General features: G+C 34.9%; 1 protein-coding gene across 3 annotated transcripts in view; it reads right to left on the bottom strand.

The window, feature by feature from the left end:
- Nucleotides 1–2464: 2464 nt before the first annotated feature.
- Nucleotides 2465–14036, bottom strand: part of BTBD7 (BTB domain containing 7) — an 87986-nt gene continuing 76414 nt past the window's right edge. For 2 of the 3 annotated variants that reach the window (XM_031952314.1, XM_031952315.1), the window contains 4 exons: nt 13709–13898; nt 12015–12193; nt 8960–9391; nt 2465–7769 (listed from right to left, as the gene is read on the bottom strand). In XM_031952314.1, coding sequence (XP_031808174.1) covers nt 6954–7769; nt 8960–9391; nt 12015–12193; nt 13709–13898 — 1617 coding nt within the window. In that variant the 3' untranslated portion in view covers nt 2465–6953. The remainder of the gene's footprint in view (nt 7770–8959; nt 9392–12014; nt 12194–13708; nt 13899–14036) is intronic. The other variant, XM_031952316.1, reaches the window with a different exon arrangement.

The raw sequence follows: 14036 nt of genomic DNA on the forward strand, positions 1-14036 counted from the left end.
AGGGCTGTACTTGAAGTCAGGAGAACATCTTCAAGACCAGATCCGGCCTCAACACCACATAGCTAGGACTCTGGGCAGGTCATTTAACCCAGTTTTGCCATCTGCAAAATGAGCTGGGGAAGGAAACGGCAAACCTCTTTAGGGTCTCTGTTCAGAAAACCTCAAGTGGGGTCAGAGTCAGACAGCTGGGAGAGGACTAAACGAGAACTAAACTCACCTCAAATCCCAGTAACTAGCTGTTTTACCCAAAAATGCATCTGGGAAGGAACACAGACCAGCAGCCTTAATCTACACTCTATTCTACCCTGTCCTCCCCACTTCCCCTGGTCTTCCCTTTCTCTTTTCTTATTGTGGAAGCCTGAATGCAAACTAATACCTGTAGCAGGGACAAAAAAGAATGATTAAAACCACAAATTTGATTCTGAGACAAAAAACTTCTGTGTGGATGTGATTGTTTTCAAGGCTTCAGTTTTTCTCAGCTGTAAATGAATTGAAATATATTGAAACTCAATGATTCAATGTTAATGGATAAATGACTTCCAACATTAAATCTATGGTCCTATGATCGTATGAACTAGAATAAAGCCCAGTTGTTACATGAACTTTTTTTTTTTTTTGCTGAGGCAATTGGGGTTAAGTGACTTGCCCAGGGTCACACAGCTTGGAAGTGTTAAGTGTCTGACACCAGACTTGAACTGAGGTCCTCCTGACTTCAGAGCTGGTGTTCTATCCATTGCACTACCTAGCTGCCCCATGAAATAGGGGGTCTTTTATCTGAGGGTTAGAAGGAACTCTAGAAAACTAATGGATTTGACCATAGTATTTCACAGAAAATATCAACTCGTGTGTCAACTCTGAAAAGTGTTTATTGTATTTTTTGAAGATGGTCAATGTAGGTATTTGTTTTGCTTAACTACACATATTTATTATGAAGGTTTTGCTTTTAGTTATTTTCCAGTAAGAGGGGTGGAAAGAGAAAAACATCAAATTTTTTTAACTGAAAAAAAAAATCAAGAGAAAAAAAAGCTGTCTTCACTGATTGTCCTTACTTTCTCTAATCTCCCTTCTCACTTTTGCAATCTGGGTTTCTGATTTCATCACTCATGCTACTGAACCTTACTCTCCAAAGTCACCAAATTGCCAAATTGAGAGACCTTTTCTCAGTCCTGACCCTTTTCTTTTTTTTTTTTTAAACTTCTCTGCAACATTTGACACTTCCCGAATCCTGCCACCTTTGCAGTAGAAGCATGGTGGAACAAATCAAACCTTACACATTGACTAGCTGTATGACTGTGCACAAGTCACTTAACACTTGATTGCCTCTATAACCCCAACTGTAAACTAGTTACAACAGCACCGACTTCCAGAGTTGTGAAAATCAAAGGGAACTTCACACAGGTGCTTTATGAATGTCACATTCTCCTTCGGTCCACTAGTGACATTTACATTTCTCTTCTGACCTGTCTGGCTGCTCCAGTGTTCCCCACTATGCATTTCTTCATAGAATTTCTCTCCCACATGTACTGTACTCTCAACATACATTACCTCACCCCCTCTTTTACCTATCTCTAGTAGAATGCTAGAGAAGGTATATAAATCCAGTTACACTTAGGTCATAGATCTCATCCCACAGTCTTACTGATAACTGAGAGGCCCATTTGTCTCCTTAACTTAGGTTCATCCTGTCATTGCCATATTATTCTGGACAACCGAGATCAGGGACTTTTATAGCTCCTTATGAGATAAAGTGGGGGGCCTCAACAGCAGTTCTCCTATACTGTAGTTTCTCTTCGGTAGCTAGCTTGGTGGATACACACAGGGAACTTTCTCCTTCCCTGACCCACCTCAGGATTTCAAGCTGTAGGACACAGGAAGGAGGTTGTATTGGGTTAGCAGAAATGAGGGGATGGAGAGACTTGACAGACTATGATGAGAGGGGGATTTCAGCGCTCAAGCTCTGTGGAGGTAAGTAATGGTGAGAACTAAGGGTTAAAGGTTGTTTGGCTAAGGCAGCTAAAAGGTGTTGAGGAGACTAATGAACTAGGAGGTCCAGGATACATCAACATGAATAGTGAAGTCTTCAAGTATGAGGGTAGAAGTTCGATGAAGAGAACCAAATGCTGTCTCTTAGCTATTAGAAGATCTTCGGGGGAAGGCAGTGCTTTAAGTCTGTATTTGTATCTCCAGGGCTTAGTACAGTCTCTGACACATAGTAAATGTCATATCAATCTCAGAAATTTTGGATAACTGATGGGAGAATAATGAGTTTTATATTCGAATGTCAACAGTGCAATGAATGACATATAAGATACCCCATATTAATATATTTATTGCAATCCCAAACCCAAAGAAGGGCAAACAAACAAACCTCTGTTCTATTTCCAAATACTGAAATGTTTCTTCTGTTGCAGTGTGATATACCTCAGGTTAATTACTCAAAAGAGACTGTGTTCAACTCAGTAAGTTTCTATACAATCCATTTATTTGAAATGCCAACTATATGTAGGATAAAGTCAGTGTTACATGCTTTTCAGTAACAGTAGAAAAATAGAACCAGTGAAAACCTTTGTACAACTGTAATGGTACTCAAAAGAGAAATGTATTGTTTTACAATGCATCACACAGACTGGAATTCAAGTTTGAAGGTACCTAAATAAAAATACTATATATATATATATATGTATATTTTTAAAAAACACTATGTACAATTGAAGCGTAAACAAGTTTTACAAAGTACTGGTTATGCAGGTTGTAGAAAACACTTGCATAGGACATGAAATCGGTTTAAGAAAATTTTCTGAGCCTTTAACATTGAAGGCACTTGACTTTATACCAGTAACAGCACAACACCAAGAAATGCAGTATTGTAGAATATCCCACCTCTCAGAAACACAGGTGGGTTACTATATGCCAACTGTAGATTTACCTTCTTGATCTTTCAGGTACCCCACATCCATGGGCAGGTTTTCCCACCACCTGCACATTTTGAAACAGATACACGGTCATGAACAGCCACACAAATGATGTTTCCACATCATGTCTAATCTCTTAAAAAGAACCACATAAAGACAAGCAATTACTTTCAAGAATTTTCAAGACAAATAGAATACTTAATAAGTATCCTTTCTATTACAAGGGCCACAGCATCATACTATTCAGATTATGGAATAAATGACAGGATTTTTTTGGGAGGAGGAAGGGGTTGAGGGGAACAAAGGGAAAAATCAATTAAGGGCTTGCCAATACAAAAATTATTAAATAACTAGTGTTATCTATGGGACAAAAATGATAGTTACAACTTCAGAAAAAATTATTCTTAGGGCATTAACAAAATAAGAAAAATACTTTTAAGCAGTGTGTACTCTAACCACCTTCATATGTATTTGTGATGCGGTTTTAAAATAATTAGTAAATCATGAAGAAGGGAAATTAGCACCCATCACGCTACTTTGATTTAAAAAAACAAACAAACAAAAAAACAAGCCTTTCTCCTTTTGAATCCAATATTAGATTGAAACTTTAGAATTCCTAAGCCATCTCATAAGTGCTTCAGGAAACACAGATTTCTCTCTTCTTGCTTCCCCAAATGGGTAAACTTAAATTTCTTCTGTAATTAAACAAAGTTTAATAAAGAATAGTTATTGAGTAAACTGAATTCTGTGTCTTTGGAGATTGAGGTATTAAGAGATTTATTAATCTAAGTTTTGGAGATGGATACTGTCTCCCCCTCCTCCCCATTACAATGTTTCCAGTTTATACAAATACTGTGCCCACTCAAACTTTAGTGTAAAACCTCTCCAATAAGACAAAAAGAAAATCCCATAAAAGAGCACTATGAAAATAAAAAGTGAACAAAAACTCAAGGAAACTCATACTACAAGAATTACAAGAGTTTGGCAAAGTTTCACACATAATTTCTACAAAATGACTTAATTACAAAGAGCTCCTAGCAAAGCCCTTAATGTGTAAGTGATAAATGAAGTGTTGCAAGAGTTTAGACCCAAGATTTACTTAGGGAGAGCTTATGGGCATAGTGTGAAGACTACATTATGCCAAAGGTCTAAAAATATTAAGTTCCACAGACAATTTTTATGCCACCATACATTGCCATTTCCCCCCTAATGATTGTTTAATAAAATTACAAAATTAAACTAAGAAGGAAACAAATACTAACAGCACTTTCAGGAAGGTAGTATTTTTTTCTTCCAGATTGAGAGAAACTCTAGTTGTTTACCCATTCTTTAACATGCTATGAATATTGAAAATGGAGATTGTCTGATCGGCCGATTGTCTTATGAAGATCTGTATTTTTGTTATTTGGTTATTTCAAAATGCTTTTGTATCCTATAAAAATACCACTGTTTGTGGCCCTTAAATATACACTGTTTTCCAAAAGCAATCTTTTGCAGTAATCTCATTTATCTTATCACAGCATACAAAGATTTAATAGTTGTGTTCAAAAGCCATTGGCACACAGCTATTCAATTTACTCTACAAATTACATACCATAAAATACAGCAAGATAACTGATAATTAATCTAATAAGACATGCATCACAGACATAGTATCCTTCTGCATGTTATATCACTCTATAGTACCATACACTAAAGCGGTTTTTCCCCATATGAATATTTTAGTCAGTTATTCAAACTAATTCTTAGCTGAAAATGTAGATTTTTTTTTTTTAAAGTAAATCAAATATTGAGCAGTGGTCATTTCAAAATAACTTGGGTGATGTGAAAAGAAATTTGTATTAAAAGAGAATATGCAGGTTTCTGTATTAGCCAAAATAATGCATAATCTGAATGGAGACAAGGAAGATTTAAAAAAAAGAAACAACAACAACAAAAAAAACCCATCAGGGAAATGGAACTCTCATTTGCATTACTTGATCTGGTCTGGTCTGATTCAGAGCAGCTACTAATAATTATATCCAACTGATTAATGTCAATATATATGAATACACACTAGAGAATAGACTGGAATCACTAACTCCTGTTTTTTGATTAAAGCCAGACTTGTTGTTAGACCTCTAAAGATTATATCATCTACTATATGGTTTAGACCCTTAAGTAAGACAATTAACTGTTATAATTATGTAAAAAAAAAAAAAAAAAGCCTGTAAGGCAATGAGTAGGTCTACCTTATAAGTGGGTTAGTGTTTACCCTTGGACCTCTCAAATGAAATATATAACATGACTGAAATCAAAACTTAATAGGAGCAGTCAACTAGACAGCAAAACAACTTGGCAGCGTTTTAACTTGGGTATAGTATAAGCACATGTTCCTGTCTTTGTGACTATCTAATGTTAGCATTAAAAAATGTCAAGAGATATTCCTGAGTGTACATCCACAGGGTATAGTAGGAAAAAATCTGCAGGAAGAACTACAGTTAATCAGGAAAAATCAGAGCTGTTGTCACCCAATAAAAATGTATGTACTTAAAAGTGCATGTAAGTCATTTACATGGTAGCTTGTAAAGGCCTCCTAGCCCTGCATAGTTTAAGAGTGAGTGTGAATGAGTGGATTCATATTTGTAACATATTATATATGATGGAATATTCAGGAAGCCTCTTTTATTTATCCAAATATTACTGCTGGATATGTGTTTTTGTGAAATACAAAACTGACACAAATAATGTTGAAGAATTGATTAAAAAAAAACAACAAACCTAAAATACCAGTTTATTTACATGAAAGGTTAGGGGGAAAAAACAGTCCTTAGCTCATGTACTGCTCTTCCTAGGGAGAGGATCTTAAAATATCCTATGTGCTGCAATAGTTTGGTAAATGTCCAAACCAGCATCCCCAGAGGAGTTCAAGTAGGACATGTAGTGTGTGATTTTTTTCTTTTTCTTTTTTTTTTTTTTGGTGATTTAAAGCATTATGCATCACACAATTTCCTTCACATGACATCAAAATTCATTAGACATACATTAAAAACATTTAAAAGTACACATATGCTTATAAACATCAAATGACATCCTTAAGACTGAAGCCCTTTTATTTGTTCCCCATTAGGCAGCAAGACCACTGAAGGCAATAAGCAGTCATCTCACCCCTCTCAGCTGAAGAATTTGCTCTCAGAATCAGAAATCTCATTAGCAGCGTCTCATGTTAATCTGACAATTTCAATGTTTCAAAATTGGAAGGACTCTGATTTGATTAAGACCCTATTTAGTGAAATTCTCACCTGTTACTTTAATTTACATTGATTCAAACTTCACACGTAAATAAATTAATAGTTTTAGATTGGGCAAGAAAAAGCTATTTTCTTCAGCATTCTTCACTAAACCAGAAAACTTCAGGACCCTGGGTGGACACTAGCTAGAGATACTATCTCCCACAACTTATTTAAAAAAGGATGACAACAGATTCTTTTAGCAGAGACTGACCAGGCAGATTTCTGAACTAAAACTACTACTAAAAAGAGAGGAGCATTTTGATGTGCTGTTCTTTGGAATTCCTATAATTAAAAAATAAACACATTATAACTATTTCATAAGAAAATACATTTCAGTGTGCAACCCATTGCACATGGAAATTGGTAGGTGAAAGGTAAAATGCAAAAGAAATATGAAAATACAGTCCTTTAAATGTGGCAATAAAATTTAACACATGGTGATACAAAATTAACATGAGTAAAATAAATGTACAGGTGCAAAAAATTCTTATCAATTTGTTTTTAAAAAAGTGCCAGCTTGGTTTCTCTTAAAAGGCTTCCTCAACACAACTGCTCAAAACACAAAATAAAACCAGATGCAGCATTTATAAAAACAAACAAACCCTCATAGCATGCTATGTCTAATCAAGATTGTATATACAAAATCTTGAGCAAAATAAAGTGAAACTGAGTTATCTGCTGGCTTTAAGAAACTTGTCTGAAAGTTGTCTGGTTGTGTCATAAAATGGGATGTTTCACATCTCAGGCACAGACCATTTGGAGGTTACTTTTAGAGAGCAGACTTTTTGTATAAAAAGTCTGGTTTGCTTGGAGACCTCCTTCCTCTGCTTACTGAATCTTCCCTTTCCAACTCTGTATTTCTCTGGGCTCCATGTTCCAAGGACTCACTGTCTGCCAGTCTCCTCCTGGACCTTTCTTCTGGAGTTTCAGAGCTACATGCAGAGAGTGAAGTTCTATTAGAAGTAAGCCCATATGTCAAATCAGTTTCCATTTTTGTTCGTCCCCTGACATGAGCTGGACCATTACTAGGATTTTCCTGGACAGCTAATGCCAAATCCAACCGTTGGGGTGGTTGCTCTACAACATCAAGATGTACTGGCTCATTCTTTTGTCTCTGTTGATGCCCATCTTGAGAAAGCATATATTCTCTCCTAGTTTCTTCTTGCTTTTTAGGGGAGATCTGGTTAGGTAGGTATGCTGACTTTAAGCCACTTGGTGATGCCTTACTGTGGCTATATAAATCTGGACCAAAATATACACCTTGAGGAGGTGAAGGGGTGTGCCTGGTAGGAGCTGGAGTAGAAGGTCTGCAAGCAGCATTTGAGAAATCATAGAAATCGGGGTATTCTTGCTGATTGTCTCTAATATCCGTTTTCTGTTCTAGTGTGTGTTTCTTTCGAGAAGTGTTCATGTGCCTCTGCTGGATACATGCTATGTGCTGGGGAGGTCCCGGTCCTACCTCGGGCACTGGCTGGCTAAGTTCGGTGTCAGCAGCCAGTTCAGGCAGCCTCCTGTCCTTGAGGGAGAGCGTCGACACACCCATGGCGATATCTGGCATCAGCTCATTGAGCATCGGCTGAGTGCACTGTAGGAAAGAGCAAGAAAAAGCCCAAAGAAATGATCCTGTTAGAACTAATCTTAGTGATGACAGACACTTCATTTAAGCTATCTGTATTTCAATTTCTTTTTCTGTAAAATGGGAAACTTGGCTTAGATGACCTCTAGGGGTTTTTTTCCCCCCCAATTCTAAGATCCAACAATTTTATGTTCTACTATTTAAATTTATTCAATTTTATGACATTGATGGAAAAATGGGATTCAAATTAACTTGTGAAATTTGATTATGATTCTATGTTCTAGAAAGAATGACTAACATAGTAGAATTCTTTTATAGGTTTAGAACTGGGAGGAAGACTGATACACACATTACAAGCTAATCATATTGTATCTTATGTTTTTCTGTGTGTAGTTTTCTTTTATGGGGCAGAGAATCATGTTTTTAGCCACTAAGTGTTCTAATTAAATTCATAAGCCTAATAATGAGCCACATTGTGATGTGGTACTCTGTCAAATATATTTATAACCACCTCTTTGAATAAAGTTTACTGATAATGTGGCAGGAAGAGGCAATACTTAGAAAAGTTTTCCAAGATTTTCTTATCATCTGACCTAAAGTAAAACCAATTAGACTATTACATTACAAAATTTAAAAAGGTCTCATTTCTTTCAAAACATATCTGACATTTCAATTACTTTAAATTTTCAAAGCAAATAGATCATGCTGATGAAAAAGCATGCCTGAGGATTTAGATGGGTTAGAAGGAATAGTTAAGAGAAAGTAAGATCTTTTGGATAAAGAATCAAAGACATATATAGCATCATTTAAAATTAATCTTAAATCATATCCTTCTGAAGTATAAGTAGAGAAGAGATTAAATTGTGCTTAAAGACCTTAAGGAAATAAAATTTTTAAAGTGCAAATGAACAGATTATTAAAAAACAAAACAAAACAAAAAAAAACATTTCCTAATGTTCATTTTTTGCTCCTTCTAGGTTAAACTGTAAAACTTACTTTTCTTTAAATAAATGCATCTTATTTTCCTCTCTTATTTTTCCTTTTCTTCCTTCTTTATTCATTTCCTTTCTCCTCTTTTTTCCTCTCCCCCAACCCCCAAGGCCTTCTGAGCACAGTATTAGCCTACTAAGTGCCTCAAAAGGACTTTTAGCATTCTTTACATCTATCTACCCTTCAAGACGTTACTTAACATGACTCACCACTTGCTTCTCAGCTGTCATCACTGTTGCGGATGCAGCGACTGTTTGTCTCCCTGATCCTGTATTGTTAGTGCAGTCAGGTGGTTCCGCTTTGACACCAGGTAAATAGACTGGAGGAGGAACAGCTTTGGGAGCTGTTCTTGTATGAAATAGCGAATGGTTGCAAGGATAGGAAAAAGAACGTGAAGGATGTTGACTGGGGGCTCTTTGCTTCCAACCAACTTTGAACTGGCTATGAAGTGGAGTAGCTGGAGGATGGTAGGGGGGTGGTGGAGGAGGCAAGGGTGGATGAAAGGCCACGAAAGTGTCTAGATCTGTAAACATGGTTTCTGCAGTGGGAGTACTGTTAACTCGACATCGCCCAGACTGTTTCACAGTCAATAGTGGACTTTCATCCCCAAAACGTTCATCAGGAAAAAACTTGTGAGGATTCTACAAAAGAAAAAAAAAAAAAAAAAAGCTAAAAAATTTCTGGTAATTACTAGACTTCTGAAATAGCTTTATACATCAAATTATAAAAATAAACAACTTAAGAACATTTATTAGGCACTCACAGAAACACAAACCAGAAAGTACAAAACAACCATAAAACAAGCAAAACAAAACAAAAAGATTTTCTAGGTCAAAACCCTAAGAAAAAAGTATCAAAAGGAGGTATATAAAGGGACATTGTGTGACGAGAGACTCAACTCCTCCCCTTCCCCCAAGGTCAATTACACTGAATATTTTGGTAAGCAAGCCAGCTGTTTTGTTGTTGTTGCAAGATCATAAAAGAATGCTGAATCATCACTCAAAAACAAGCAGTTCACATTCCAATATAATTTTTGCAAAGATAACAAAACTAAGATAGTACAAAGTTACAATAAAGAAAAGCATAAAATGAAGAATGTTCCTAAGACATATAATACTTCAGACTGACATAGGAAAAGCACAGATATGGTATTTGCTACAAAGTTCTTATTGGTTTGGACTAATATTTTGATAAAGTATGGGAATGCTGCTCTTCCAAACTTATTTTCAAAATTTCCAGTGTACAACTTTTGTTAAAGTTTCCCAGACAAATATTAACAGACTATGTCATTAAATGAACAGGAAACCATAGAGCACATTTAAGATGAAGCACAGATCCTCCAAAGAAATAAGGAAAAAATTCTATGAAAAGCTCTGAAGAATAAAACTCTTTAGACAGAATGAGAAATAAGTACAATGGAAAGGGAGAAGGTGAGCAGACTAATAATATTTATGCACAGGGAAATCACTGACCAACTTAGGTACTGAAAAAGCCTGGAGTTGGCAAGAGTGATTTCAAATATGACTCAGATATTACTTTATCATCTTTGCATAGTCATATAACCTCAATTGTAAAATGGTGAAAATATTAAGGTCTTCCTATCAGAGTTGTTATGAGGACCAAATGAGATAATATTTGAGAAGTGTTTATCATAGTGTCTGGCACAAATATAAACAGAAGACAGAAGCAAAAGTGAATGTAAAAGTGTAACACTGAGAAAATTTAGAATAGGGTTAAGAATGCTGAAATTCAGAATGAATTGTAGGAAGGGGAAAAAATATTAAAAGATGATACTGGGGAAAGGATCAGAGAAAGAACTACTTAGCATTTAACTTCTTTTATTTTTCTCTACCAAGGAGGTTGAGCTTTATATCGGAAAATGATAAAACGAAAGTAGTTTACCACGTCCAGTGTTTTGAAAGCCAGTAATTATGCCAGTAATTATGTCTGTATGTCAGAGACTTCTGAAAGAATTGTGGAGGAAGGACCACAGGATTGAAAAACAGATGTCCCAACATTTTTTTTAAAAAAAGAAGAGTATGTACTCTGTAAACTACAGACTTTAATTCTCAGCAAAGCTAAAAGTACAGTTAGTGAATATCAAAAAAAGGCAATAGTAACCAAAAAGAGCTTCATTAAGATTAGATCAAGTTAGACTAACCTGATTTTCTTTTTTGACAATGTTACTAGACTGGAAATGTTAAAGATATAGTTAGCCAATATTTTAGGAAAGCATTAAACAAAGTCTCAGAGGGAGATGTGGGGCTAAAATAATATAGTTAGATGGAGTCAGAACTGGATAGTTATTAATGAAATGAAGTCACTAGTAGGATATTTCTGAAATCTGTGCACAACCCTATATTGTTTAATAATTTTACTACTGACACACATAAAGAAATAGATGGCATTCTTTCAAGTTTGCTTAATAATACAAAATTATAAAGAAGCTAATATACGCCCAGAGAAAGAACTCTGGGAGATGACTAAAAACCATTACATTGAATTCCCAATCCCTATATTTATGCCCACCTGCATTTTTGATTTCCTTCACAAGCTAATTGTACAATATTTCAGAGTCTGATTCTTTTTGTACAGCAAAATAACAGTTTGGTCGTATATGCTTATTGTGTATCTAATTTATATTTTAATGTATTTAACATGTACTGGTCACCCTGCCATCTAGGGGAGGGGGTGGGGGGTAAGAGGTGAAAAATTGGAACAAGAGGTTTGGCAATTGTTAATGCTGTAAAGTTACCCATGCATATAACCTGTAAATAAAAGGCTATTAAATTTAAAAAAAAAAAAAAAAAAGAAAGAAAGAAAGAAGCTAATATATTGGATAACAGATTCAGGATCCAAAATGATCTTGAAAGGTTTAGGATCCTATGTTCCAAGGTTATTGTAAGGATAGAGTGAGGTAATATTTGAAAGCTATATAAATACTAATTATTATTTTAAGCCTTTTCAGCTTGATAGAACCTTTTGAAGCTTAAAATTCAATAGCATTGTCCTTGAGTATTTCAGTACATCTCCAAAGTAAAATAAGGCCAGAAATGAGGATGCAGTGGAGGTTACTGATTATTGAAGAATTGCTGTCTTTTAGGCAAATTAATAACTTTGCTGCAGTTAGCTATGATATCTTTATTTCACCACATGACAGAAAAAACAAATAAAAAAATTATGGTTTTCTAGGAAGGCTCCTGAAACTTATACAATAATTATCAGTTTCCAATTTTAAAAAATAACTAAAATGTTGCTTTTTACCTGTAAAAGCTCTGCAGCAGCATCTGCAAGACCAAACTCTCGCAATACTCTAATCTGAATTTCATAACTGACAGTAGCGCCTTCTCCACAGTTTAGAGCATATGCTCTCTGCACTTGTTCAGTGTGACGTAATTCCTGCAGACGTTTGACCATCTCTTTCATAACAAGGAGCCGAGGAACTGAAAACAGAAGAAAATTGGCATAACAGTCATACATATTTTACATGAATTCTCCATTCAAAAAACAGTAAATCTGACTACACTTTGTCACTTACAGTTGGCAAAAAAATAAAACAAGTCTTTTTTTTTTTTTTTTTTTAATGTGGATTTACTTCTTGAGCAATTTAATATATATATATATATATTTTGGGAAAACTAAAATGGCTCCTTAATTGTGGTATTACTTTTCCAATCAAAACATTATAGCTAGATTCTCATTAGTGTGGATAATGAATCTTGGGAAGTGGTCACATTATTCAAATTTGCTCCATATACTTCCATTGATCTACAACCATTACAATACTTTACATAATTGTAACTTTGAATAATGTGAATTCAAATACATGAGACTACTTCAGAGGATTCAGTATTCATATGAATCAGCTAGATTTTTTTTTTTTGGGGGGGAGGCCCCAACTTCTATTTCTATGTTTTTATTAAAATGTGAAATACATGAACAATTAATTCCTGGGTCCAGTTCTACATCTATGATTCTATGAGTTATGATTTTATAACTCATGCCAGACAATTACCATGACTATAGTTTTCCTATAAAGAACATAAAATTTTAAAAACAGATTTGTTTCTGAATCAAGTCTTAAAATAGGTATACTTACAGCTGTATACTTAGGTATACTTATATTCATTCTAAAAATGAATACCAAATATCATTTGATTCCCCAAAGAATGTAAGCTCTTTGAGGGTAGGGACAGTTTTGGTTTTGCCTTGTGTTTTCATAGAAAACAACAGTATCTGACACAAAACAGGCATATAATAAATGTTTAAGCATCCAAACTTCCATAAATATTTATGGAAGCCAGCAACAATACAAAGGAAATTTGTATAGCTTAAGAAACATAAATGAGATCAAAACTAGTTTGGATAAACTTATAAATGAAAGCCATAAATCACTATTGAGAAAACCTAAAATAGAACTAATCTTAAAAGAGTGATTCCAGGGAATAAAACTATATGCTGTCACAGCTAGTTGAACGGAACATCTATCAATGTATGGAGATTTTATATGCCTAGGAATATATTCTTTTGGTTGACATTCTGGATATATTAATACAACTATAGTTAACTTTTGTTAACAGAAGTTATGTGCCAAAGATAAAAGCAATCTGAGCCTTCTCCATGATAGGTAAAACAAATGACAAACCTCAAACCAAAGACCTTCAGCATCCTGATTCCTAAACTCCCTCAGTATTCCTCTCTCACCTCATACCCTCCTAGCAACGAGGCTATGTAGTAGCAGATCCAAGGATCTGACACAAGCCTACATCAACACCTATCCGTGCACTCCATTCTTCCCTTCCTTTTTCTAAGGCCAGCCTTGAATTTTAAAAGTGGGCAATTTCACTAAGGTAAACAAAATTCATGCTAAAATTAAAATTGATTAAAGGACAGAACAGAAATAAACAAATAAATAAATAATTTAGTTACATATAAACAGTGACATGTAAAAGCTTTACCTGGAATTTCATTGGCTACAACTGAAGGAGGACTGGACTGGTTACTGCTTATTTGCTGGTGACTGATCATATGACAACACTGTGGTACTGCATTGTTTACCATATAAAGTGTGTCAGGAACATTGGACATTCTAACCATCCGTAATCGAACAAGATCTGTCTGTTCCACCATCATTTCATCTAGCACTGACTGAAATAAATCATTCAAAATGAATCAGAATTAACTAAAACATTATCATCACTTAAAAATCATATTTTCTGGCAGGCAATTACTCCAGTTATATAAAAAAAAGAAAAAAATATTTTTTAGTTTATAAAGTTTAACAAC

The sequence above is a fragment of the Sarcophilus harrisii genome, chromosome 2 (assembly GCF_902635505.1).
Source record: "Sarcophilus harrisii chromosome 2, mSarHar1.11, whole genome shotgun sequence".
In the NCBI taxonomy this organism is placed as follows: Eukaryota; Metazoa; Chordata; class Mammalia; order Dasyuromorphia; family Dasyuridae; genus Sarcophilus; species Sarcophilus harrisii.